The sequence below is a fragment of the Exophiala dermatitidis genome, assembly GCF_000230625.1.
Source record: "Exophiala dermatitidis NIH/UT8656 unplaced genomic scaffold supercont1.1, whole genome shotgun sequence".
Classification (NCBI taxonomy): Eukaryota; Fungi; Ascomycota; class Eurotiomycetes; order Chaetothyriales; family Herpotrichiellaceae; genus Exophiala; species Exophiala dermatitidis.
Genome location: NW_008751646.1, coordinates 2102799 through 2128214, shown reverse-complemented (window position 1 = coordinate 2128214; position 25416 = coordinate 2102799). Strand labels below are relative to the sequence as shown.

The 25416-nt window shown below is 52.8% G+C and overlaps 12 protein-coding genes across 12 annotated transcripts; 5 read left to right on the top strand and 7 right to left on the bottom strand.

Annotated features, from left to right (window-relative positions):
- Nucleotides 1-34: 34 nt before the first annotated feature.
- HMPREF1120_00762 (tyrosyl-tRNA synthetase) lies at nucleotides 35-2121 on the bottom strand (the record flags this gene model as incomplete). The annotated part of the gene is made up of 5 exons (XM_009154764.1): nucleotides 35-805; nucleotides 865-1237; nucleotides 1294-1580; nucleotides 1638-1791; nucleotides 1856-2121. The coding sequence occupies 5 exons, from the start codon at nucleotides 2119-2121 to the stop codon at nucleotides 35-37; spliced, it is 1851 nt and encodes a 616-aa protein (XP_009153012.1).
- Nucleotides 2122-2331: 210 nt separating this feature from the next.
- Nucleotides 2332-4361, top strand: HMPREF1120_00761 (uncharacterized protein). The gene has a single exon (XM_009154763.1). It carries the CDS (start codon nucleotides 2701-2703, stop codon nucleotides 3640-3642), a length of 942 nt encoding a protein of 313 aa, XP_009153011.1. The 5' UTR covers nucleotides 2332-2700; the 3' UTR covers nucleotides 3643-4361.
- Nucleotides 4362-4576: 215 nt separating this feature from the next.
- Nucleotides 4577-5111, bottom strand: HMPREF1120_00760 (uncharacterized protein; the record flags this gene model as incomplete). The annotated part of the gene is made up of 3 exons (XM_009154762.1): nucleotides 4577-4632; nucleotides 4734-4841; nucleotides 4919-5111. The coding sequence occupies 3 exons, from the start codon at nucleotides 5109-5111 to the stop codon at nucleotides 4577-4579; spliced, it is 357 nt and encodes a 118-aa protein (XP_009153010.1).
- On the top strand, nucleotides 4952-8161 carry HMPREF1120_00758 (uncharacterized protein). Its single transcript, XM_009154760.1, has 3 exons — nucleotides 4952-5256; nucleotides 5313-6964; nucleotides 7047-8161. Exon 3 carries the CDS (start codon nucleotides 7100-7102, stop codon nucleotides 7571-7573), a length of 474 nt encoding a protein of 157 aa, XP_009153008.1. The 5' UTR covers nucleotides 4952-5256; nucleotides 5313-6964; nucleotides 7047-7099; the 3' UTR covers nucleotides 7574-8161.
- On the bottom strand, nucleotides 5912-7054 carry HMPREF1120_00759 (uncharacterized protein; the record flags this gene model as incomplete). The annotated part of the gene is made up of 1 exon (XM_009154761.1): nucleotides 5912-7054. The coding sequence occupies one exon, from the start codon at nucleotides 7052-7054 to the stop codon at nucleotides 5912-5914; it is 1143 nt and encodes a 380-aa protein (XP_009153009.1).
- A 1625-nt stretch (nucleotides 8162-9786) lies between the features above and the next one.
- Nucleotides 9787-10679, bottom strand: HMPREF1120_00757 (20S proteasome subunit beta 7; the record flags this gene model as incomplete). Its single annotated transcript, XM_009154759.1, has 3 exons — nucleotides 9787-10397; nucleotides 10450-10597; nucleotides 10650-10679. 3 exons carry the CDS (start codon nucleotides 10677-10679, stop codon nucleotides 9787-9789), a joined length of 789 nt encoding a protein of 262 aa, XP_009153007.1.
- Nucleotides 10680-11489: 810 nt separating this feature from the next.
- HMPREF1120_00756 (uncharacterized protein) lies at nucleotides 11490-14347 on the top strand. Its single transcript, XM_009154758.1, has 3 exons — nucleotides 11490-12137; nucleotides 12259-12532; nucleotides 12640-14347. Exons 1-3 carry the CDS (start codon nucleotides 11993-11995, stop codon nucleotides 13901-13903), a joined length of 1683 nt encoding a protein of 560 aa, XP_009153006.1. The 5' UTR covers nucleotides 11490-11992; the 3' UTR covers nucleotides 13904-14347.
- Nucleotides 14348-14512: 165 nt separating this feature from the next.
- Nucleotides 14513-15184, bottom strand: HMPREF1120_00755 (uncharacterized protein; the record flags this gene model as incomplete). Its single annotated transcript, XM_009154757.1, has 2 exons — nucleotides 14513-15016; nucleotides 15089-15184. The coding sequence occupies 2 exons, from the start codon at nucleotides 15182-15184 to the stop codon at nucleotides 14513-14515; spliced, it is 600 nt and encodes a 199-aa protein (XP_009153005.1).
- HMPREF1120_00754 (uncharacterized protein) lies at nucleotides 15074-17208 on the top strand. The gene is made up of 3 exons (XM_009154756.1): nucleotides 15074-16104; nucleotides 16157-16372; nucleotides 16443-17208. The coding sequence occupies exons 1-3, from the start codon at nucleotides 15841-15843 to the stop codon at nucleotides 16620-16622; spliced, it is 660 nt and encodes a 219-aa protein (XP_009153004.1). The 5' UTR covers nucleotides 15074-15840; the 3' UTR covers nucleotides 16623-17208.
- HMPREF1120_00753 (U2 small nuclear ribonucleoprotein B'') lies at nucleotides 16829-17561 on the bottom strand (the record flags this gene model as incomplete). The annotated part of the gene is made up of 3 exons (XM_009154755.1): nucleotides 16829-17134; nucleotides 17200-17425; nucleotides 17491-17561. 3 exons carry the CDS (start codon nucleotides 17559-17561, stop codon nucleotides 16829-16831), a joined length of 603 nt encoding a protein of 200 aa, XP_009153003.1.
- A 467-nt stretch (nucleotides 17562-18028) lies between these two features.
- HMPREF1120_00752 (extracelular serine carboxypeptidase) lies at nucleotides 18029-19861 on the bottom strand (the record flags this gene model as incomplete). Its single annotated transcript, XM_009154754.1, has 4 exons — nucleotides 18029-18549; nucleotides 18602-18890; nucleotides 18949-19416; nucleotides 19526-19861. The coding sequence occupies 4 exons, from the start codon at nucleotides 19859-19861 to the stop codon at nucleotides 18029-18031; spliced, it is 1614 nt and encodes a 537-aa protein (XP_009153002.1).
- A 668-nt stretch (nucleotides 19862-20529) lies between these two features.
- HMPREF1120_00751 (uncharacterized protein) lies at nucleotides 20530-25182 on the top strand. Its single transcript, XM_009154753.1, has 4 exons — nucleotides 20530-21294; nucleotides 21342-21475; nucleotides 21524-23337; nucleotides 23387-25182. The coding sequence occupies exons 1-4, from the start codon at nucleotides 21231-21233 to the stop codon at nucleotides 24681-24683; spliced, it is 3309 nt and encodes a 1102-aa protein (XP_009153001.1). The 5' UTR covers nucleotides 20530-21230; the 3' UTR covers nucleotides 24684-25182.
- Nucleotides 25183-25416: the final 234 nt, after the last annotated feature.

Here is a 25416-nt window from a genome sequence, read left to right as displayed (position 1 = left end):
CCAATTTTATTCTCTCGCGTCCGCACAGCAGACTTCAGGATGCCTGTGCCTTCTGCCCAGCAGGTTCTGCACCCGGCTGCTGCTGTTGTTCTTGTTCTCTGGCTTGAGCTTCTTTGAGCGACTCCCAAGCCTGACAGGTCAATCCGGCAGCTTCATACTCCTCATCCGGAACGATATCTATGATTTTCAACCGCCACTTACCCACTCGGAGGATGAGGATCTTTTCATCAATGATGAATTTGGAGAGCTCCTCCCACGCGGCAGTCTTAGCTGGCGTGAAGCTGAGCGCATCATCCATGCCGCTCTTTGCGTCTGCATTGGCTCCAATGTAGGCACCTCCAGCGTTGATCAGTCGCTGCCCTTCGGTGCGAGATCCTGCCAGGCCCACGGCCCAAAGGACATGACTCAAAGGTTTTCCAATGACCAGGCTCTTGGGCAATTTGACATGGACCGCGGCATTATCCTCACGGCGCAGCGGTTGCGCATGTTTATTCAACGAAGGATTGATAAAACTTGGGCTGTCAGCGGCTGCAGGCTGAGTCGATCTCGCTTCAGCCAAGCTCGCCGTGATATCACTGAGGGAGAGCTTCTTGTTGAACAGCTGTCGATGTTCCGCCTCGGCAGTGTCTGCAGCTTCATGCCCGTAGATGAGTTCCACAAACTCTTTGGCAAGTTTGTGCTGAGCCACACGCTTGGACTGATCCTTTTCGTGTTCTTCTATCACCGCGCGAATCTCCGCCAACGGCAAAAACGTGAACAGCTTCAAGTATTTTTCCACATCGGCGTCGGCGGTTCGCAAAAAGAACTTTTCCCCCAATAGTCAGCTTGCATAAAACCAATCAATTCGCTGTTTGGGCCACTTACTTGATAGAGATCGAAAATGCTGGTCATCTCCGGGTCCAGCCAAACGGCATTTCCAGCGCTTTTGCCAAACTTCTCCCCAGAAGCCGTGGTGAGCAGCGGGACCGTCAATCCCATGGGGTCCGGAGTGACATTGACTCCATTCTCCTCATCGATCAACTGCGTCTGTCGCAGCGCTTGCTGATACTCATGCGACTCCTTGGCCATCTGTTTGATGGCTTCGGCCCCGGCGAGGATATTGCCGAATTGATCCGCTCCGCCAACCTGGATTTGGACTCCTTTCTGGAAGAGATGCCACCAATCCCAGGCTTGGACAAGGGGATAGCTGAACTCGGCGAAGGACATGCCATCGCCCTTTTCCATTCTATTCTTGACCCTGTTTCTGCTCGTCAGTGTCGTCTCATCCGAGAGTGTTCGAACCGCCGCGCGTACGTATCTCTGCCCAGCATAGGACCTATGCGGACATGCCGACCCAGAATCGCCAAGAAGTCTCTCGCCGACGTATTCTTCCACCAAGTCACATTGTTATCCAGGGCTCGGTGCCAGGCCCACTCCTTCACGTACCCCCGTCGGGCGGCATATTTCTCAATGGACACTCCAAGTCTTTTTAACTGCGCGTGCATGGCAGCCATATTGGCTTTTCGCTGAGAGGGCGTTTGTTGTTGGCGACCGGTCAACCGGCCCGTCGGATCACCTATGCTGGCAGTGAAACCTCCCAACTTCAGACTTGTAAGCTTAATCCATTTTCAAAAATCTCGAGTTCGTAGAGCCCTTACAACAAAATGGGTATCATAGCCGTGTATGTAGAACCATGCCAGCACCATGAACGGTATCATATGACCGACGTGCATCGACGGCGCAGTAGGATCGATTCCCGCATACACGCCGACCCGGCGATGGGTGAGTAGACGGTTCAAGTCTTCCTTCGAACTGTGATCATGAACATTAGGCAATTGAACGTTGGGCGCTCATGGATTCGGGAAGTTGGCCTCACCCGACGGTTTGGTTGATGTAGCCTCTCTCCTCAAGCAGACTCAAAAACGGCCTTATCTGCCCGGCCTCGATGTGTTCGGCTCTTGTCCGCCATTCTTTCTCCGCCTCTTGGATTTTTCGAACATGGCCTTTCGAGATCCATCTCTGCTGCGGGTGGCTCGAGTTGGACGCAAGTCTCGCGGTTTCGTTCGCGCGCAGATGCTGACGGCAGCTCTGGCATATATACAGGGAGCGCCGGGCAGCACGCAGAGGAGTCGCAGGAGGCATCGCGAGTTGCAGCCCGTTTCGACACCACTCACTGCAGCTCGTGTTCTATTCGAGATGCGAGCCGAACCGAACTGCTGTTTGCAGTGTTTGCGCAAAAAGTTCAAGTTGGCGCTCCGCATTGGCACTGGCACTCCAGTAATGACGGAGACTCGGCGCAACAATGCCCGACTGCCCTAAGCCCCGGCGTCTGGTTCTCATTCCTCCCCGAGTCGCTTATCAACACAACCGGGACCTTTGGATATCATTCGCTTGCTCCCACGGACGAAATTCGATCGCTACACTGTGGGTTTCGTCCGTCGCATTTCTCTATGACGCCTACACATTGTCGCACGAAGTGGCAGCAATGACCACTGGCATGCAGTGCAGAGACTCAACTCCATGGACATACGGCGGACGATTTACATCCTCACTCTGTCGCCAACTACTATGGGGAGATTCGTCCCAGGCTCACGGTAGGAATACATAAAGGGACACGTCAGGCTTGCCCAGATGATACTCAACTAGAATCAAATCCAATCCGTCCATTTCTGTGTTTTGTCTCTGCGCGTGAACTGAACTCTTGCCCAAGATCGTCATATCATGTCCGACCTCAGACGGATCCTCATCACCGGAGCTACAGGAAAGCAAGGCGGAGCCGTTCTTCGAGCGTTGCTCAAATCCCCTCCCTCTCCGCCGTTCCATCTAGTGGCACTGACACGCAATGCAAAAAGTGAAAGTGCTCAAGCCCTGACACGAAACAACCCCAACGTCAGTCTCCTGGAGGGAAACCTCGATGACTGCAAAGCTATTTTCAGAGCCTCGTCAGAAACCGACACCCCTCCTTTCTATGGCGTCTTCAGCGTACAGGTGCCCCTGAAGCCTCGGGTGGAGGAGCAGCAAGGGAAGGACCTGATCGATGCGGCCGCAGCACATGGTGTCCGTCACTTCGTGTATACGTCGGCGGACAGGGGCGGGACCGAAAGGTCTGATCGGGATGCCACCGCAGTCAAACATTTCGCTTCGAAATTCGCCATTGAAACCCACCTGAAGCATACTGCGCAGAAACTGGACGGCAGAATGAAATGGACAATCGTGCGCCCCGTGGCGTTCATGGAGAACCTGACCCCGGACTTTCTTGGTCGCGCGTTCGCGACCATGTGGCAGCTGAACGGGATGGATGATGATAGCAATAGCAAGTTACAGCTTGTCTCCGCGACCGACGTGGGCATTCTTGCCGCGGACGCTTTCAAGCATCCAGAAACCTATGCGGGGCGAGCTATTTCCATCGCGACCGACGAATTGACGGCTCGACAAGCCAACGACGTCTTCAAGCGTGTCGTCGGCTCCGATATGCCGACCACATATCCATTTGTGGGCCGCTTGATTAAGTTGATTCTCCGCGAACAACTCGGGGTCATGTTTGACTGGTTCAAAACCGACGGGTTTGGAGCCGATCCGAACGAGTGGAAGGAAAAGTTCCCAGAGATGCAAGACTTCGAACGTTGGCTGAGGGAGTCCAGTCGGTTTGATAAGAAAACGTGATGAGGAGACCGTTGGCATGATGGCGTCGTACATGATCTGATGCTGCCACGCCAGTACCGAGGTATATTCCAGGAAGAATATGCCAGGTTGCTTTTGGTGGCCGCTGGAATGGCTGTGCCGTCTTCTATGCTCGCCTCCCGACCAGGACATCTTCTCGAGGGGTAAAGCTGTGGCATTGCATGCGGATATTGCCTTCTCGCCCCCAAACCAAGAGACCGGCTCGACTGGCGGCGTCTTTCCACAGGTACAGTCGATTCTACCTTCATAGCTTCCGTTGACGGGCCATGCAGCAGTATAGCCTCTCAACTCAACGAAGTCATCCCCGTACGGGAACTGTATCTCGTCCGCATCCCCGTCGCTCATCAACAATTGAGTGCCGACTTGTTAGATTTTCTTAAATAAGGCTGACGTTGTGGGAACTAGAGTCAGTTTTGACCGTCGAGGACGGAGTCGGACGATCTCCTGGACCTACAACGGAATAGCAAGTTCAACTGTCAAGCAGGACCTAATGGAGAATGTTCATGTGAACAGAATACCTAATGAAGATGGCGAGGCTACCTGGACGTAGTCATTGGATGGAAAGGCAGAATAGCAGATGGATTGTCCAAGGGCGTTCATTGATAGAGATATTCGTCTGATGTGCAGAAACAGTTGATGAGCTTTGCCAGGCTTGACCCAGCCGATGACAATTCCAATGAGAAGCAACCCGGGCTATTTGCGCTTTTCAGGGCGTGCTTCAGCAGCATTCTTAAAGGCCTTTCTGCACGATACCCCTCCCACTCCCCATGTGAGAGGATGGTGGTGTTTCCGCTAACAGCATACCGCTGGCGTGTTCCATAGGTCATGTCACATTGTGCAGATGTATGGCTCTCTTCTCGCTCCAACACAGCATGCTACCTGGAATGCATCACATTGTCCGTCAGGGCCAATTTCACTAGAATTTGGTTTCCTTGTCCTTGACGGGGAAGTCTTTGCCGGTCGCACTCTTGTCTGCATTGGGCTCACCCGTCAGCCACATCACAAACAACACAAATAGGAGACTGGGGTTGGACAGAAAGTAAGAGGTGAACATCTGTGCTGGTAGTCCTTACATTGGCTCCGGATAAAGTCACTGATCTGTTCGTCCTTGGCTTGTTCGACGGCACTCTCATTATCTTGTGGTCCTTGTCCAAGGAACTTCTCTTGGACGAAATCAACACCTATCGCCCATGCCGTGTGGTTAGCGGCCGTGCCCCAACAAGAAAGATGGTCCATGTATTGAGTTATACAGCCTTACCCTTGTCGAGATAGTCCTCGTTCTTTTCACTCTCTTTTCCACCACCAGCAGCCGAGTTGAGTTTGTCACCAAGACCTCCCAGGAAGCCACCTCCGCTGGAACTGCCCTGTTGGGTCTGTTCTCCGGGAACTTGTTGCTTCTGCTCTTGGTCACCACCAGTAAAGCTGTTCAAGGCTCCTTTGAGTTGATCCATGATTGTGTGGAGCGAAGATAGAATGAAGGAGGACGAAACGATAACGTGTCTGAGGTCACGATGGGGATGGGCTACGATTGATCAATTGATCGAAGTACTGGGAGTTGCTGAAATGGTTGGGGGAAAGAAGGAAATGAATACAGTGGTAAGTCGTAGGAGAGTCAGAAGGAATCGGTCTTGGACTTATATGCAGTGGACTAGACCAACGATGCAACTGCAACTTGGAGGGAACGATTCACACGAGGTATCGGTGAAGGAGGAGGGGCAGAGAGGCCACAGCGAGCGCAGCTGCGGAGTGACACAGTGACAGGCTGCCTGCCATTGAGTGCCACAGTTCCAGTCCCAGTGCCAGGGAAGCTCAGCCTGTTCAGCTGTTAGCAACCTCAGACATGGCCAAGTTGCTTGGAACGGATCCAGCGAAACATTCATCCCTTGCGGACCCTGAGCGATCTGCGTTCACGTCAAATCGATGCCCACCCACCGAATGGCATGAAAGTGTGGCGTCTTGAAACTTGGATCAGGACTTGGAGCGGATGGCATCATAGAACTGCTATTTGCTATCTCCAATAGTGACGTTAGCCGAGTCGGAACAACCGAGACGGCATGATCCGCGTCTACTCAACAACAGCCTATCGATTGTTCCGAGCTGGTTACTGAGATTCCACCAGTCTGTCTCCCGCGCTCGCTTCCTACAAACTGCACACAGCCTCGTTATCAAACACTTTCCTATGTGGACCCCCAGCTTGACAATGCAAGCTGAACCCTGCCCCACCAGCAGCAGACAACTCGGCCCCTGACGGTCATGCTTTCTCCGCTGTTTGGGCCTCATCAACACCATCTGCACTCTCTAGACTGGCTCTTCGTTCAGCTTCAACTTGTTCCTCGCGCTCAACCTCCTGCTCCCAGTCATCCACCACTTCCTGCTTTTGAGCCTTCTTGCGCAACAACTCCTCATGCTCTTGCTTCTTCCTTTTGGCTTCGGCCAATCGACTACCGAGCACCGTGTAAACTGGTTTCTGTCCGACCGGCTTGACTTGGGGTGCTTGAGCGGGAGCGGCTCGCCGCGCTGCCACTTGTGACCATCCATTTATCTCATTTGTGACCGGTTTGCCTTGTTGCCGGAGCACTTTGGGTTCTGGTCCTTCTGTGTCAAAATGACAGAGCACCACCGACCCAGCCAGGTTATCCTTGGTCACGGCACCGATAATGGTGGGTTGGAGGCTCGTCAGGCGGGTGACCAGCTGCTCAGGCGTGTCCCAAGTCATGGATGGAATCAGTGCAACACCTTCATCCTGAGGTAGAAAGAAGATGTCGAAATTGGTATCAGGCGCAGACTTTTTGATCACTGGCCGTAGTTCGTCCTCGGTCAGGGCAAACCTGGGCTTGAGTAGAAGGAACCCGTTGTATTCGTGCTTGACTTCATCAGCCTTCTTTTCAGCGGTCGAATGAATCGGTGCGGCCACGTTCAATTGTCCCCGTTTTATCCTCGCCGCTTGAGCCAGAGTTTTCATGGGTGCCGACACGAATTTGGGGGTCTTGAACAACACAACATGGCGATGGGGCTCAGGATCCAGACTTTCACTGTCAAACCCAAAATCCTCTGCGATGCTGTGGATGAAAGCACGTTGTCGACTTTTCATTGGTTTGAACCGATATCTCTTCTCAGAATCGTCCGCTGCGAACAGCCGCAGAATTTCTTCCTGCTTGTGCGCCCATGCCACATCTTCCAGATACATGTTCAGCGTCGTGGTTGAATAAGGCACATGGTCGTCAGTGTGGTCATCCGAAATGTGCAGAGCAAGGGCCAGAGCCCGGTTTCGTTCGAGCCGGGCACACTCTTCGTCGCATTTGAGGCATGTCTGTCGCAACGCGGGCTCAGGCGCATTGGCTCGAGCATTGCATCGCACTTCTTCCTTCTTGCGCTGACAGTCGCAGGTAATCATCACTTTGAACGGACACGGTTTATCCTCCTTGCAGGCAGACGGGGCATGGCACGGCTGTTCGCAAGGATGCCCACAAGTCTTCTTAGCCTTGCCACATTCCTGTTGACAATGTTGACGAGCATCTTCACATTCCCCCGGCTTGTGGCACGTCGTACGACATGTATGGGAGCCGCACTTCAACACTTTGCCACAGACCAAACCGCAAAGCACATCTGCCCGCCAGCAGGGTTGATTTTTGAGTGTTTTCTTTCCGCAAAGACAATCTTTCTCAGTCAAAAACGGACATTTCGGACAATCCTCCTCATCTGGGTGGCAATTATGCGCAACTTGAGGATGGCCGCAATCCTTCGCCCTCGTGCACGGAAAGTTGCATGGCGGAGGTTGAGTACCACAGGGGAGGGGAGCTTGAAGTACAGTCCGACCGCAACTGCAGGATATGTCATCAAAAATGGCCTCTTTACAGCTGCCACAAGGTCCACGGTGGCACAGGTCTGTACAGTTGTGGTTGCCGCATTTTAGTCTCCGGCCACACGCCCGCGTACATATGTGCTCCGCTTCAATATTCTCGTCGAATAACCTGGTAACCGCACCCAGTGGCTTGAGTTTTCGTTTTGTAGCTTGCCGCTCAGCTGCTTTGCGCTCGCCTGTGCAACATCTTTCACCACACTCGTGCCGGCCACAATTCAGCGTGGCCTTGCACATACGGGTGCATCGCGGGGGTTCATTGGTCGCCTCATGACAAATAACTTCGAATGAAGACCGAGTACAGCGGCACGGAGTCGATATCTTCAACTCGCATGGCTTGCACTCGCCTGTATGGCAAGGCTGCATGCAATGATGTCCGCAGGGTAACCTCCGTCCGCACTGCTTCCCGCAGCTAGGTACTGGGTCGGTACATGACGTACGTGGAGGAATGTTGAGCTCCGCCAATGCTGTCTTGCCGCAAGGACAGTGTGTGACAACGTCCACCGACCGTGGACAATGTGGCGGAATTGATTCCTGAGGATGGCATGATTTCTCACATTGGTGTATTCCACAGTCCATGGCCCGCCCACACGGCAGACCACAGTCGAAACATCCGACCCAGTCCAAGCTTTCCTTCTCTTCTCCTTTTTCATGGCATTCGATCTTCCTCTCCACCTTGCCACAGTAGCAACGGGCATCAATCTCGGCGGTACATGCACCGCACAGGCCTTCGTGGCAAGGCTTGGGACATGTGTGTAGGCCGCAAGGCATAAGATCCCCACATATCGACCCGCAGCTCCAGCCCGCTTCGTAGTTGGTTTCAACGCAGCGTCTCGTAACCGCTTCTTTCCCGCAGAAGCAAGGCTGGGTAGGTCCCATGGCAGTACACGGAGGGCATGGTCCGGCGTGACATAACAGATCGCAGGGGTGTGGACATGGTTTTGGAAATGTTCTCTCCCTTCCGCAGGTCTGTCCACAGGAATGCGGAGGAAGCCCAGTAATCGATTTAGGGTCCAACTCCTTTTCACACCAACATGTGTAGGCTGTGGGGAGAGTATCTTTCGGCAAGTTGCAGCCTGGACACCGCCATTGCTTTCCGACCGAGGGTTCCTCACCCTCCTGCGTGCCTGACCGCTGCACGGCCGAACCTTCGTTTTTCGACCATCTCTTTATGCATCCGATATGGAAGACAGTCCAGCAAGTCCGACACGACCAGATTTTAGAATTGCGACCAATTTCGTTGGTGCAGATTGCACATTCGTAGATGTTGTTTGTAATGTCTTCATGAATCCGAGTGGCGATATCAGGGGCGGTCGAGCGGGAGACCGAGCCTTTCCTGGTTTGCGCTGGTGGTGGGGGTCGGTTCGAGGGTTTCCTATTGTTTCGAGAGGGACGAGACTTGGGTTCCTTGGTCTGGGAAGTGCTGGGAGTAGTAGAAGGGGCGGGAGACACTGAAGCCGGAATGAAGGCTGGTGCTTCTGGGTGTAATCGCGTGAGCTGTCCGCCAAAAGGCCTTCCAGCAGCAGTTCTCAGTGGGTTGGGTGAATCTGATGGAGGACCGGGTTGTGGCCGTCTCGGAGAGCCTCTCCGTCTATGTCTTTGACCTCTATTATTTGTTGTGGAAGGTTGCTGCGGCAAAGGGGCCTCCATGGTGCCACGCAGTTTGGGAAGACGGCGGACAGCGAGGGCGCTGGTGGAATAGAAAAGTGAGTGGCTTCAAAAAAAGAAAAAAAAAAAAAAACAGCCCTCAAGAAACAGAGGAAACAGAGGTTAGAAACTTTTCGTAGAACGAAGAAATGAAGTTGAACGTAGTGGTAGGAATATAAGAAACGAGCGAGCATTCAAGGCATTGATTGATCAGTTGCAGTGGCGCTGGCACTTTTCTTTACTAAGGTACTGCGCGGTTCTGGACTCTCCAAATCTCACTGCGCGGGACGTCATGCGGTCCATCTCATCTGACTCACCGCAAGGCTGACCAATCACAGCTGGTGCAGCCCCAGGCTCCGTGTTTCGGCCGTCCACTGCCCTCGTTCCAGTTGCCAGATTCGTACGGTTAATGCGCTGCTGGCATGGAACCTGAAGCGCGCAGCATGCAGGAAGCCCCCAGATTGGAATGGCTGTGCAGTGTAGTGTAGGTGGACTTGTTACCACTACTACCGGGTACTTCGCAAGTGCAATCAATACCACCTTAACGGAATTCGGCTTGCCTGAACTCCGTGCATCCAGAACACAATGCATGCCATAGAGCGATGCCATGTCATCTCTGTCTAATTGACTTGTGTCCCGTACCCTCGAATTTGGTCCGCAAACGCCCAACTCTGATTCTCCAGTCTCTCGTCTTCTTTGAGCTGCACTCCGTCCTTCCTCACCACAGCAATGCTGTACTTGTCCAAACTCCGGGCGTCTCGGTAGAAGAGCACTTTCATGCATTCCTTGATGGCATTGACAGCCATTTCCTCAGTAATGTCCTTTACACTGTCTTCGTCATGCGGCATCAGTTTGCGCAACAGGGGTTGTGCCAGGTGTGCACCAAACCCTGTGGCCAATGTCGGGCTGGAGAATGTGGTTCCGAGAAGGTCGGCTGCGGCGAGGAACGGCTTTTCGTCGTCGTCCAGTCCAGCCACCAATATCATGTTCCATAACGGGTTGAACTCGCTTCTTCTCTTGTAAAGCACCTTCGACAGATACGTGTGCAGGTTTTTGGCATTAAGGGTGTGTCCGTAAGAGGACAGGTAGTTCTCTCGAATGTCGAGGGACTGAAGTAACCGGTCGAGATATTGCATATCTGACACATCGCCACCGAAACCGATGACCGTGTTTGGAGGAAAGGTGCGTAGGCGCTTGATATCGGTGAAACGAGCCAGGGAACCGTACGAAGCTGGTCGCGGCGTCAGTACAGCAATGAACGGGCGAATTGCCGCTGGACATACCTAGGTTGTCTGCGGCGAGAACAACGCCATCTTTGAACTTGACTCCTAGTACTGATGTACCTGTGACGGCGGGAGACTGAGTATGGGTTATGGGCGCAGATGTTTGCAGGTATGAACGGTCATAAGGACCGTAAACGTCGTCTCTGGGCTGTGCTTGGGTTAGTCTTCAAGCTGGGCTTTTGGAGAGGGAGGTCACTCACTCGACCCCAAGCCTGGGGGAAGTGGTTCATCTTGAGGACTTGTTCGAGGACGGCAACAGGAGGAAGTGAAAGTGATGATGGACGGGCGGCTGTTAAACTGAGCTGGAGACACGCTCATAATGATCCAGGAACCAGAAGCCGCGTCAAAGAGGTGAGCCTTGGATTATTTGGCCAATGGGAAAGCGTTCCAAGTCCTACGGCAGATCATTTGGGTACTTGTGCAATAATTCATCAGTGCCCTTACGATTACACTGGTACTGTCATGGCAGCACTGGCATTACGTTGAGAGTTATTATTATTTTAGGTACCTACCAGGTAGTAGCTATGTTCGAGATAATAATCTGGTGATGACCAAAATGGCACAGGCGCTCCTTTGCATCTGGCACTTCCTGAGCCGCTGAAGCGGCGACATAGCGCGGGGCCACTGCTCTTATGCACAGATGTGGTTCATCGCCATTCGACTGGAACGGAGCACGAAAGCCTTGGATGTTTGATAGACTGCGGATCTGTACATATTGCCGTCTGGCGAGCTGGCTGATAGACGAAGCAAAACAGGCCAGTGGGCGGTGGAGGATTCTCCAAGCCTAGGCTGTGTCTTTACCATTCCAGTGATACAACGGAAGAGTACCAGACCAGCTCTGTCTATTCTGATCTTCTGGAACACTGTTTCGCGAGAAGCAGGACGATCCATCAGTACTGGATGGGACGCGCCGACTGGGATCGAGGATTCTCCCAAACTGTTGCATCTAGGACCTCGAAATCGGATAATATCTGAATAGGGGTAGCGCTCATTCCAAAATTGCTCCCTCGGAACAACAGCATACATCGTAGTTCATATACTTTTCATTGGGTCGCGCGGGAACCCGATAGCGCTGTTACGATCCTACAACTTGAACCACGTGCTGCTCAACAAGTCCGAGCGGTGTTCAATACACATGTTGTGTAATCGCGTGCTGCGGTTCGCGCGTACATTGTACCGCGTACAACGATATCTCCAAATCGCATCATCGGCATCACTACTACTATGACTGGACTGGACGAGTGCCCGACATCGGGTCATTACCATTGGCACGCAATCGGCGCCGGGAATCGCACATCTCCTCATCTCATCGACGTACAACCTACCAGGCAGGGCTGCTGGTGAGCCGAACAGGCGTAGGCGGAAAAGTCTAACCAGCCCACAAGTCACTGGAAGTTTGTTTGTAAACCGTGCTTCCTGATTGTCACCTTCCACACACACACACACACACTCGAGCCGCTGAGCAAAGCATGTTAATGTTCGCAGCCAAGTACTGTTGACCGTGCAAGGACCAGTAGCAGTACAACGAATCACTCTACAGGCCATGTCTGTTCTTTTCCGGCCTGTGAAATGGTTCTATCATGAATTTGGGATCGCCTCTATCCAAGAGACCGGCCGGAATGCATACCTCATCATTCTGGCACGGAGTTGCCGCATGTTTGCGTATGGCACCAACTCGTTGATTTTGGGTATGTTACACTGCATGTCACGCCCTCGAATGCCGGACGGATATAACGTGGAAATGACTCACTACCACGGCGGCCCTGCCCCCAGCAGATGAATGAGTTGGCTGACATGTATCGCGAATAGCGATATTCTTCTCCGCACTCAACTACTCAGATCATCAAATTGGGGCGTTCATGACCCTGACGCTGCTGGGAGATGTGTTCCTAGGGACCTTTCTGACGTTGATCGCGGACAAGGTCGGGCGCCGGAAGGTGTTGATGGCTGGTTCATTTCTGATGGTTTTGAGCGGCGCCATCTTCGCCTTCTTCGAGAATTTCTGGATTCTGCTCCTGGCGGCTGTTCTGGGTGTCATCAGCGTCACCGGTGGTGATTTTGGGCCCTTTCGAAGTATAGAAGAGTGAGTTTTGCCGATGCCAACAAAAAGGTCCCCATGCACCAAATCCTTGATCTACCACCCGTTTGACTGACGTTTATGCGCTCATCTTCTTTTGCTTCCCTTTCCAGATCGGTACTATCACAGCTCACCACGCCTTCGACCCGGTCCGATGTTCTGGCATGGTATGTGACGACGTCGACGCTGGGCTCGAGCATTGGAAGCGAGGCGTCTGGGCGAATCGTGCATTTTCTACAATCGCGCGATGGCTGGACCGCCGTCGACGCCTACCATGCCCTTTTCTGGGTCTACACAGCCATGGGCCTCGTCAACGCGTTGCTGATGCTCCTGTTGACCGAGGCCTGTGAACTGCACGGTTCTTCAAGCACAACAGAAACCACATACTCGCAGGTCCCGCAAGACGAACAGCAGCAGGATACTGAGCGGGAGCGCGAGCATCAGCACAGAACTACAAGGCTAGATGTCGATGATGTCGATGCCCAAGGCGGGCATCAGCAGCAGAATTTGATCAGCAAGATCAAGTACTGGTTCACCACACGCTTCACCGAGATCTCGGCCCCGACTCGATCCATCATGTACAAGCTGTGGTTTCTGTTGTCGGTGGATTCGCTGGCCGACGGGATGGTCCCATACTCCCTGACCAACTACTACATGGACATCAAGTTCCATCCGGCCAAGTCGACCCTGGGCGATGTCCAGTCCGTGAGTTACCTGCTGGGCTCGATTGCGGCGGTGTTTGCCGGGCCGTTGGCCCGCAAAATTGGACTTATCAACACCATGGTGTTTACGCACGTGCCATCGTCCGCAGCGGTGCTCATCTTTCCTTTTCCTCCGCGCTTCTGGCTGACCGCGGCCCTCTTGTTTGTCCGCGCTGGGCTGAACAACATGGATCAAGCGCCGCGTGCCGCGTTCATTGCCGCCGTCGTCAAGTCCGAGGAGCGCACCGCTGTCATGGGCATCACGGGCATGCTGAGGACCTTGTCCTCCATGGCTGGGCCGTCCGTCACGGGCATCCTCGCCGCCAACCATCGGTTCTGGATCGCCTTTGTCGCCGCCGGCGTCTTCCGTTTGGCGTATGACTTTGGCTTGTACGCCATGTTTGTCAATATGAAGCTGTATCAGCATGAGGAGCCTGACGGTAAGCTGGACCACCATCATCAGAGGCACCGTAACCGCGATGAAGAAGAGGAGCTGGAGCTGCATAGTCTGGCGGGTTCGGATAGCAGCAGCAGCAGCTCAACCATCCTCGGGGATGATGACGCCGCTGAACCTAGAGCAACAAGGGAGAGTTTTGCAAACACTTCTCTCGAGGTCAACACTGCCCCTGAACGGCTTCGCAGCCGTAGCCCGCGTCGCTCGACTGCTGCGGATTGACCTGCAAAAGGTACAAACGAGATGTTTTCCAGGGCAGCACGGCATGGCGTTTCCTTTGTGTGGTAAATAGTGGTTTTGTGTCTAGATAGCATGGTATGGGGGGGCGTCCTCTTCCACAGTGCGATGGTTTGTTGTCATTTATGCGCAAGTGTTACCACCCAAGGCAACGGTGCAGTATTCGTCAAAAGCAATGTGAGAAGTATACAGCCTGCCAGGTCCAGGCCACTTATATCGCACAACCCCCCAAAAGATGGGTTATATATCAAGCACCAGTGTTCCTGATCAAAACTACCTTAGCTTGAGAAGACTTCCTAGTGCCGGTCGCATTGCATTACACCATTGTACGTACAATCTAGTGCACATACTGTATACAGCCATATCGGCCTCGCTTTCGCAGCTCCTCGAACCCCCACATCAGGTAGGCAGACCAAAGCCAGATAGAAAGTAGTACCACATACCTACCTACCTTTGTGAGAGACATCCTCCTCCCACTAGTTTTCACTCGGATCCCCTCTATCCAGAACGGTGGTATTCAATGACCCCTAAGCTTGTCTCGTCCCATCCCATCCCATCAGGTCTCGTCTCGGTTGACCAGTCGACCGAACTACCTCAATCAATCGGCGACCTCGCCTCGGCCTTCTCCTCATCACTAAGATACTCCTCCAACGCATCCACAATAACCTGATGATCCTCCCACTGCTTCAACCCACTAACCACAATAACAGCAACCACACCCTCAACCCCCCTCACACGCACAGGCATACCGCCCCCATGAATTGCATATTCACCCGCCGATTCACCAAGCATATACTTTTTCTTAAACGCCTCCTCATCACCATGCATTTTATTATGCATGAACCACGTACTCACACCCCATCTTTGCACGGTTTTTCGTTTCCGCGCCACCCAGATGTCGTTGTCTGGCTGTACACCTGGTCGCGACACGGCGTGAAATAATAGGTTGTTGCTGTTGGCCAGTGTGATGTTGACGACTGCCGACAGGTGCGTCAGTGCTCGCAGGCGGTTGCGGATCGCCAGGCCGATCTCGAGGGCATCATCGGCCGTGAAGCGCGGGAGAATTAGGGCTTCTTCTTGTTTGGCGATTTCGGAAAGCTATAGGGAAATAAACAAAAAGGATAAGAATTTAAAGGAAAGACTAGGTCAGGTTATGGCGGGCGTGCATACGTCTCGCGGTGCTTCGCGCACTGATGATGATTGTTGTTGTTGTTGTTGCTGCTGATGGTGCTGCTGATTGTGCTGTTGCGGATTTTGGCTGGCCATTGTGTACGCGACAAAAGCAAAAGCAAAAGTACAGACAGACAGACAGACGCGCCTGTCTTCGTGGACTGGCTGTCCTCTCCGGCCGTCGGGGGATAGGATTCTGCGATTGACTCGCGGCGGATCAATTGCGTCGGGTTGGCGTTAGAGTGATCGGTCAATAAGACTCAAAAATGCGATGCAGATACTAGAAGAATGAAAAACCCACAGATCTGTGATGCGGTGCAGCGGGACACGAACTTTGGAAATGAATGGGATCGTTTTGGCTCAAGAACTGAAGACTGGGGAAGGTGAAGTCAGTTTGTTCCCCGCGATCGATCGCAAAGTTCCAATTAATCGCAGAATTCCATCTCGGGGTTAGTGCTGCGCGCTGTGTTCGTGCTGTAAAGATGGTGGGAGATTTCAAATGCCATACCCGGTAGCCACCTCAGGCGACCGATTCTACCGACCTCGTACTAATCAGAAAACCATGGGCGATCTACAGGTATCCTTTAGAAGGTACCTCAGGTACTTACCTTGAAACGAGTGTTTCGATACTCTCGGGAGCCTCGCCGTACACGAACGGCTGCAGAAGATCGGAAGCAGGCTCGGGGCTTGTCATTCATTTACAAGTGAAGGACGATGATTCTTCATCGAGAACTTCAGCTGGAGCTACTACTATGGCCACATTGCAAGCATTTCCGAGTCTAACTCGGCCAGAATTCGGTCAAGCTTGCAAAGCTCTCGAGGACCGGTGCGCAGATGGATTGGATGGTACGGACTGGCTGAGTGTGCGATGGACAGGGGAAGAGCTTCTGATCAAACAGAACCGAAAGATTCAAAGTCTACAGCATCAGGAGAACAACAATAACCCGAGCAATGACCAAAACCCAAGTGAGGACGATGTCGAACCCATCGAAGACGCTGAAGCATTTTCTGAAACTGTATGAGCGAGCTGTTTTAGCTCATCTGAGTTCATCAATTGACAGTTCATAGTTTGTTCCCCCCAAAGACCAGTGCCAGTCGCTGACTGTCGACTTCTCCATAACCCTGTCTCCGACGTACTATGTTCCCGTCCTTTGGTTTTCGTGCCATACGCCTTCATCGGGAGATAAACCGCTTAGTATCGAACATGTGTACGATTGGTTGGTGCCGCACAGGTTTCGCATGTCTCTGGGAAATGTCGGTGTCATGGGCGGAATCAGTATGGCGGTGAGTGATTCTTCCATGTGTCGATACCGAAGTCCCAGCAGTGCTGATCTTCATTCATTGTTCCTCGCAGCATCATCCTGTCTGGGATCGACCGGCTTTCTTCATCCATCCATGCAACACCCACGAGGCTCTCTCGGTGCTCCGCTCGAACAGTTCCCTGACCCCAGAAACATACCTGGTCCTATGGATTGGCTTGGTCGGATCGGCTGTCGGCCTCCATGTCCCCAGTAGACTGGTAGGGGCAGAGTGATCATGAGGATGGACGCCTCTCGGATCATGGAGTAGATTGTTCGTCAGCTTTGACCCAATGTGTGACCAACGTTCCAGTCCTGGATGATTCGAGCGACTCATGTGCATGGGGCCCGGGTCCCGCCTCGCGTCCGACTGGTAACAGCTTCCATGCAGGAGTAATCTGTCCTCAGATGTAAAGCCAGTCGCTAGCATTGCTCCGACATCTCAATCATCGTCATCCTCCTCCATCGGAGCATCGTCCTCATCCTCTTCCATAGGCACCTCATTATCATCTTCCTCTTCCTCTTCACGGGGTCTCTTGGTTCCGTGAGCGGCGTTATTGATGTTCGTCTCCGTCGGCTTAACGCCGTTTTCCACCGCACTTCTGGGTAACTGTGACGGCGGAGCATTGAATATCGACTTCTGTAACTGAGTGGTTTCAGGAATATTGGAGGAAGAGGTAGAAGGTGGCTCAAAGGTCCCTCGCAGTTTCGGAATAATCTGTGACTGGCCCTTTCCATAGACAATTACCTGCCAGCTCGTGTTAGTACACATGTCCCATAGTTGGGGCTATTCCACGTGGCAGAGGGCCATACCATTTCTTTACCAAACAGGTCAAACCCTTGCAGGGCGCGCATGGCCTGGGTACTTGTTTGGATATCGCGGTAGACAATATGAGCCTGACCACGCATGTTCTGGCATTTCGATCCCACCCTCGTCGTGACAATGTCGAGAACTGGGCCGTAGGTGGAGAAAAGCATATACAGAGCCCGTTTGAGCTCGTTCTTGTTGATCTTTTCATTCAGGTTCTTGACGTATAGACTGCAACACAAGTTAGCAACGCCAAACTCATAATCTTTTCGTATCACTGCCGGGAGGACACTCACGTCTGGTTGGGAGTGCCTGCGTTTGGCGCATCTTTGGCCTTCTGCGCATCTGGCGCTGCCTTTGTCGCCATATTTCGTGGGTGCTGCTGCACAACCTGCCGTTCAGAAACGGATTACCCTGCAAAGTCGGTTGCCTCACGCCCAATCATCCTTATTCCGCGGGACGTCTGTAGAGGATAAGAGACCAAGATCCAAACGCAAAATGAGCCTGTCCTTCAAGTTCGCGATGCTTCCCCAGCTGCCACGGCCAATGCAATGGCCAGCGCTGGAAAATTTGGCTTGGCATACGCGACTGTGATGTATTTTCTACGGTGGAGCAACAACGACCTTCAAGTTTCCTTTCTCTGGCAGCCTTGAAGTTGTTTGCTCGTGCCCTCAATAATCAGCCTCGTGCCGACATGACATCGACCTCAAAGTATTATTACCTACCTACCTAGGTAGATATTACTGCTCTAGTCGACAAAAGCTATTACCATGTGGCTTATGCCTTCCTTCACATCCGCCTCGCTCAATGCCGCATTACACCGCAGTCCGCCATCTACAATTCATCCCTCTTTCTCTTACCCCCGTGTGTCTCATCCCATTCGTTCAGCCATGTCTGAACCTGCCGCAGCTCCCATTGATGGGCTGCCCTGATAAAGTCCGGCTCAGCGCTGATGTTCAGGATACCGTAGCTATCCCAATGATGCCCGGCTCCGCTGATGAGCTGCTGGTTTTCGCCATATCGCTCGCTGGCATTGTGGCCATGGTAGCATACATCTCGCCAGACATCACTACCACCGTCGATGAACGCCAGCCGTGGTGCCGAGATGTTGAAATCGCCGTACTTGTTATACCATGTCAGGTTTGGTCCATCGGGTGACGGCACGGCTTGGGGCGCCAGAGGACCAGGAGGGAAGGCCCAGGTGCACCACTGCTGGGTGTAACTGAGGTCAATCACTCGCGAGAGCAGCGAAGGAGTTCCGTAGGGTTGTGGCAGTTGGTAAGCACCTTGTTCAGTGCAGGTGCTGTATAGGTACGAGCGTGCAACCGAATTGGTTGTCAGGGCATAAAAGGTTTCTGAAACACACATGTCAGAACATCACCAGCTGTGACAAGAAGGTGGACTTACCATTTTGCGTTGAGAAACACGAAGTGGTACCGATCAAGTCCTCACTTGGACATTGCGAGACAACCACTTCTTTGACGTAGTTGGCGTACGCACCCAGACCCGTCCACGCCGAGCCGTTTGTGTAATTGGCCAACTGTGTATCAACCGCAGTGATGTTCGCGGGCGCATTCAGATCCGTGATGTTGTTGCAAAACTGGAAGAAGTCTGGGTGGTCATAAGCTGGATACCAGTTGAGTTCCTGCCAGGTGTTGGTCGGGTAGTTCATCGGGCCACCGAGCGGGAAGGCGATCTACATTTGGAGTCAATTAGAACCGCTCACGTTTCCGAGTACAAATGTCCAAACTTACCGTCATGGCGAAGTCCCTGGGATCTTCCAACGCACCGAGTCCAAAGATCTCCTTCAACTGCTGGATAGCCTGCGTCTCATTGTTCTGGATGAGATAGTCGATTTTGTCAATGATGTTGTTGATTCTCGTTATGCAATCCTGTGGCCCGTTTCTTTGAATCGGGTTGTACCACTCCGGATACCCAAGAACGGCATGGACAACAGCTGAAGCGGCAATGCCGCCCCAGAGCAGCCCCGAATACTCCACAAGGGAGAAAGCGGTCTGGGCGCCTGCAAGACTGCCACCATACAGGATCCAAGGAGTGGTATCAGCAGTGAGGTTATCCCCACCAGTGACGTTGGGGAACACGGCATGCTGAGCAAAGTAGGCATTGTCGGCAATGGTCTGTTCGGTAGTCAAGAACCGAAGGTTGTCGGTGGTTGTATTCTCGAAAGGATAACTTTCTCCATAGTACCGGTTCTCAAGGATCTGGTGTCACGGTAAGCATTGGACTAGCCGTGATCTCCTTACCCATCACGAAGCCACCGAACTGTGCGCTTCCAGAGTACACGAGCTGTATGAGAACATGATGACTTACGACACCCAGGCCGTTGGTTGCATTCATAAGAATCTGCACTATACCGGTCTGAAGGTTCGAGAACCGGGAAGGCCCCGAGGTCTCGCCGCCAATGTATAGGAATACTGGGCCACCAGGCTTGTAGTAGGTGTTGTCAAAGTAGTACCTCTGGGTGAAGGTTGCGTTCGTGTTAGGTGCATAACGAGGGCTGTCTTGAAAGTGATCAATGAGTTGATCGAAGTAGTAAGCTGTGTAGTTCGTAGGCCGCCCGTTCTTGTCTAAAGAGCCAACTTGTGCGGTCACAACACCTGCAAGGAGAGTAAGAGAAGCGAGTATGGCGCTCTTCAAAGGTCCCATGTTGACTGGCAGCGAGCGAAATTGAGAGATTTCTCAAGGCACCAGGAAATCAAGTGAGGGGCACGCAGTTTGTTTATACTCTGTACCTGGGAGCTACCCTGGAGCTCTGCTGCATTGAATCCTGGCTCATGGTACTCGAGTGCGTCAGGTACGACTTGAGCTACCCATGACACTCGCGAGGCGGGGCCGATCTCTCGCCATACGGTACATCTCTCATTGGACATATACATAGCTTGGAAGGATTCCTTGGTCATCAGCAGGTGATCCTTGCCATGAACATGGGGTTTGAGGTTGCATTGTAGAAGTATAGCTCCCCACCGATAGTAGAGGCTGGGAGACTAGAGGTACATTGGGTCGGTTTGGTGCCCATAAGCTGGAGTATCGAGGAAACCCCGGCTACGCTAGACAGAGTGTACTAGCGGAATGCGGCAGTTGGAGGGCACAAAGTATCGAAGCGGTGGACTTGTCGAGGGTAGCACGAGGGCTATCAGGTACCTACTGTATGTTCTTATCATATCGTACACCTGGGAGGGTCAAGACCACGGACAAGGGCGACTGGAAACCTGAGGATAGTGCCGGGTGTAACGCTGTACGGGATCGAACATCGAGCGCTCGATCTTCGTGATGACATGCCAGTGACCTCGTTGTTCTCGGCTCCGGCCATTTGACGGCAATTAATACGCATTCAGTGCGGAGGACAAGCTTTGCAACGGGATTCGCAAGCGCCACCAGACTTGCGGCTGAAGAGCTTATCTGCTGAGGTTGAATATTCTACATGCTGGTGGTTGTTGAACAGAGACCAAACCTTGAAGTGCCTCTGTTCCCCGCGCCGCATTTTAGACATGTTTATCGCCGCTGTAGTTGAATCAGGCATCACTTCCGTTAAGCTTAAAATGGCAGGACTTGGCAGGCCTCGGCACTGGCAATCCGCCATCCATGGCTGCGCACTCCACCGGAGCCTCTACTGCGGGTCGCTGGTGCGCTGTCAAGTCCAAGTCCAAATTGGTGCATGCGCTGTACAGTCGGTCGTGCCCGTGTTGGCCGCAGTTTCACGTCGAAGGCGCAGCACCGGCAGCGCATCTTGTCGCTTCCTGCTGGTAACATGTCAACTGTCGCCGCTCCACAGTCAACATAGGCCATCTTACCTCTTCCGACCCAGACGAGTCTTCTCCGCAACCTGTATACAGTCTGTCTTAACCTGGCCATTTGCTATCCTCGCAGTATCCATCAAGCCTGTATCCTCTCCAAGTATTTCCACTCCGCTCGGCCGACCCACAAGAGCCTCCTTGAAACGAACAACGCCTGCGACGAGATATCGACCGACCCTGGCGCATGTTAACGCTCCGGCCTGGGCGCCAGGCTCATAGTCATGGGCAATGTGAGCAGCAGGGTCGATGAAGGGCCCCTGCTGTATTTGAAAGACCAAGGAAGATGTATGCGTCCACTCTTTGTCGCGAGACCAGCGGCTGACTTTGGCTAGTCTTCATTAGTTCTATCATCGTGAGCAACAGTCGTGGAAGAGTGATCCTCAGTGTCGCGCCGAATGCGTATCCTGCGTCACGTCTTGTTGGCAAACCAGATGCGACGGACTATCGACCAATTTCATACATTCAAGTTCGTTTACTGCCTTGGTGGTTGAATGCTCTCTAACCACTCAACTAGGACCCCGATGCGCCCTCCCTCGCATTCCTTCCTCGGCTGGATCTCGAAGACGAGCTGGATTTTCGTTTCACGTTCGTCACTCGTCAGAACTCCGGGCCTTTACCTGCTACACCATCCACTGCAACCTCAGCCGTCGACACCACCATTAGCGGCCTGACTTTTGCATATGCCCCGAACGGCAAAGAATTGGATACCTTGATCACAAGAGAGTTTCACGCAGATCCAAACCTACACAAAAACTCAAACGTACAACTTATTGGGGACTTTGGGACGAACGGGAGTCCTTCTGTGAGTTACGAATGGAATTGGCGTTGGAAACCTCCAAAAGCCTATGAGGACCGAGGTGGGGGATGGCGCAACTGTTGCAGTTTCCTCGAATATGACTCCAGAGCGCATCGACTGAATACCCTGGCGTCTTTTTCCTTCTGGGTCCACAACGCGACGCTGCCCACTCTCACACCGCTTGCGTCTCCTAATGTTGAGCTTATGGTTCCGCCGCAGAAGCAACGTCTGGCTTCATCACAGTCGTACCAATCTGCAGTCAGTGACTCGGAAGGGCCTTCTGATTATGTCAATCCGCCTTCCCCGAACGTTCCGTCGGTGGACTTCAATTCGAGTGCTTCGACGGTGGCACCTCCAGCTCCTATAATCGACGTGCAGTGCCAACGACCGGGAGAGGACGTGAGTGCAGTGGAGGATGGCCCATTGTTCAGAGCGACGATGAAGTCGCTGGAACAGAAGACAGGTACCATGAGGGTACAAATCAAGAAGGTTTTGAAAAAGGCCGAGGCCGCACAACAAGCACAGGTCGAATGCAATCAAGCCATGTCCGCCTTTCTTGGGGCTCTTCAGGAAGCATCTGCCTCCAATACCACAGCTATCAAACCGGCTCTGGACCATTACTTCACGAACATTGCGCAACGGATCTTAAAATACGAGAAGGAGAATGCCGTGCTATTGCAGAAGCAGATTATCGAGCCAATCTCGAAGCTCTACAATCTCGACATAAAGCAAGCTGAGGCCAAGAAGAAAGACTTCGAGGACGAAAGTCGAGACTACTATGCCTATGTCAGTCGCTACCTCGGCCAGAGACAAGACTCGCTCAAAGAGAAGAAGCGGGCAGAGAGCGACTCGAAGTATCAGACCAAGAAGAGGAACTTTGAGCTCAAGAGATTCGACTATTCCACTTTCATGCAGGACCTTCATGGCGGCCGCAAGGAGCAGGAACTCCTCTCCCAGCTTACGAAGTATGCTGACGGTCAAGCAAAGTCGTTTCTTGCTGCGGCGAGAAGAGTTGAAAGCTTGACACCACGCTTGGACGCTTTGGTCAAGGAAGTGTCTGAAATGGACAAGGAGTACAACTTACAGAGAACTGAGCGCGAGGAGAAACGCAGGAATCTCGAAATGAACGGCCCAATCCCAGTGGAGCCTGAGACTCTGCACCACTCTACGAGCGTTACCAGCCAACCACCAGCGCAGAATGGCTTCGGCGGATATACTTCTGACACTGACCTGAGTAGGGCAGACAGTACTAGCTCCCAGTTTGGCCGGCCTTCAGTCAAAACATTATCGCCGACTAGCAACTCTGCCTTGCCTGGAGGACCAAATTCCATCTTGTCAACATCACCTGGTGGCTCATCGATAGCGCCAACCCCGAACAAGTTCAAAGGGATCCGTGATCTTGACGATAGCTCGGTGTCGTTCGCTGACAAGTCGCAAAATGGACCCCATAGGAAGGAAGGTTTATTGTGGGCTTTGAGCAGACCGGGCTCCCATATAGATCCAAAAGGCATCAACAAGCAAGCCTGGCACAAGTATGAACTCCCTGATCTGAAGCTCGTGGCTGGTAATTGACTATCGCAGGTTTTGGATCGTGCTTGATCAAGGCAAACTCTCAGAGTACAGCAATTGGAAAGACAAGCTGGATTTACATCGGGATCCTATTGATTTGCGGATGGCGTCCGTCCGAGTTGCAAGAGATGCTGAGCGAAGATTTTGCTTCGAAGTGATCACCCCTCAGTACAAACGAATTTATCAAGCCACAACAGAAGATGAGATGAACAATTGGATCAATGCCATCAACAACGCTCTTCAAAGCGCTTTTGAGACTGGTCCTCATGCAACCCAACAGCCCCGTAAAGAGGCTAGTGGACGCGAGTACGGAGCGATGCTGACTGGGAAGAGCTCGTCGCAATCCGGTCCCCATGGTTATTCGCAGCGAAATGATGCTCTCGGCGTGTCAAGACGGACAACAGTGGGTTCCAGACCAGCCTACATCCGGGCAAGCAGCAACACTTACGAAGAAAGTCCATCCAAACTGCTAGATCAGTTGAGAAGCAATGATCCCAGCAACCAGTATTGCGCCGATTGCGGTTCTACTTCCAAGGTCGATTGGGTTTCCCTGAACCTTGGAATTATTTTGTGTATCGAATGTGGAGGCATCCATCGTTCTCTGGGGACACATGTCTCGAAGATTCGGTCACTAACTCTGGACGTCCATTCCTTCACCGTCGATATTGTCGAACTTTTGATGCTCATCGGCAATCGGATCAGCAACCAGGTCTGGGAGTCGTTGTTGGACCCGAGCATCAAGCCTGGCCCTCCTGCCACAAGGGAGCAGCGGCTAAAATTCATCACGGCGAAGTACGTCGAGCGGGCTTTTGTCGAGCCTGTATCGCAGTACGGCACTGCCGACGACATGTTAGTGACATCGATTAAGAAACATGATATCCCTGGAGTTTTGCTGGGGATCGCCCAACAAGCGAACGTCAACGCTCACGATCGGTCGAGGAATACACACGCGGTGTTTCTTGCGCTGGCCGCCGCCGACCCTGCTCGACCTGTGTCCTCTCACTCTGCTACACCCAGCCCTCCCGCATTAAAGGCCTTCCCTTTGGCGGAGCTTTTGGTTCAAAATGGTGCGGAGATTCCGGTCGACCCGCCCGCGATCCCTTTGTCGCCAGCTGCGCAGCTCTATATAGAGCAACGAACCACGAGGGCTTCCACCGGGCCCACTGGCCAAGGTGACACGCTGGGTCCTCTCCCAGTCATGTCCCGCGCTCCGCCCTTCCCACTTCCAGAGACCGCCGCAAGACTGCAAAAACGCGGTAGTGCCGGTGCCAGGTTTGCCGGCAAGGTTACGGGGCTGGGAGAACGCTAGTGCCGTTACAAAAATATGGCACAAGTCGATATTGCTGCAACAATACTTTGTAATGCTTTGCGCAGCACCTAATGGATCAGGTCGCATGCTTGCAGACTCAGCAAGTGATGAGAACTTATGACGATGAAGACGACGAACGAGATGCGATTAGGATGTTTGGTGTACAAAAAATGGATTGGGTTCCCTGCGAAGAGTGACCGGCACAGGAGGGAATAATATCCACATTGGCTTGTTGGGGAAACTCGAATTGCTGGACTTGGGCTCGGTATCGACTGCCAGTGGTACTTGGTGCTGTTTGGAAAAATGAGTTGATACAATGCAGAAGACAGGCAGGTCCCGGGTCATCCAAAACGCTTGGATACAAGAAGCACTAGTGTGGCTCTTGTTATCTCTATTCTGCATTGGGATACTAGCTAGTACTATCGACTGTTGAGCAGCCGCACCAGCATCAGCAGTCACTAATAGTTGTTGGAGCGCAATGAAAGTAATAAATACCCCGTCAGAGTTCGTTAAGTGGTTTGCCGATGATCCAAATTGTGGCGCGAAAGTGAGCGGACTGGTCGTTGTGACCTGGCTCAATATTGTATAATCACTATCAGGTAGCTTGATGATGCGGGTGAAGCACGCCCTGGCTATACGAATCCTTCGAGCATTTCACTCGCTCCTCTTCCGGAGTCTCACGGCATTAGCTTTCGAGATCCCAGCAAGAACAAGAGCAAGGCCATCCAAGAGT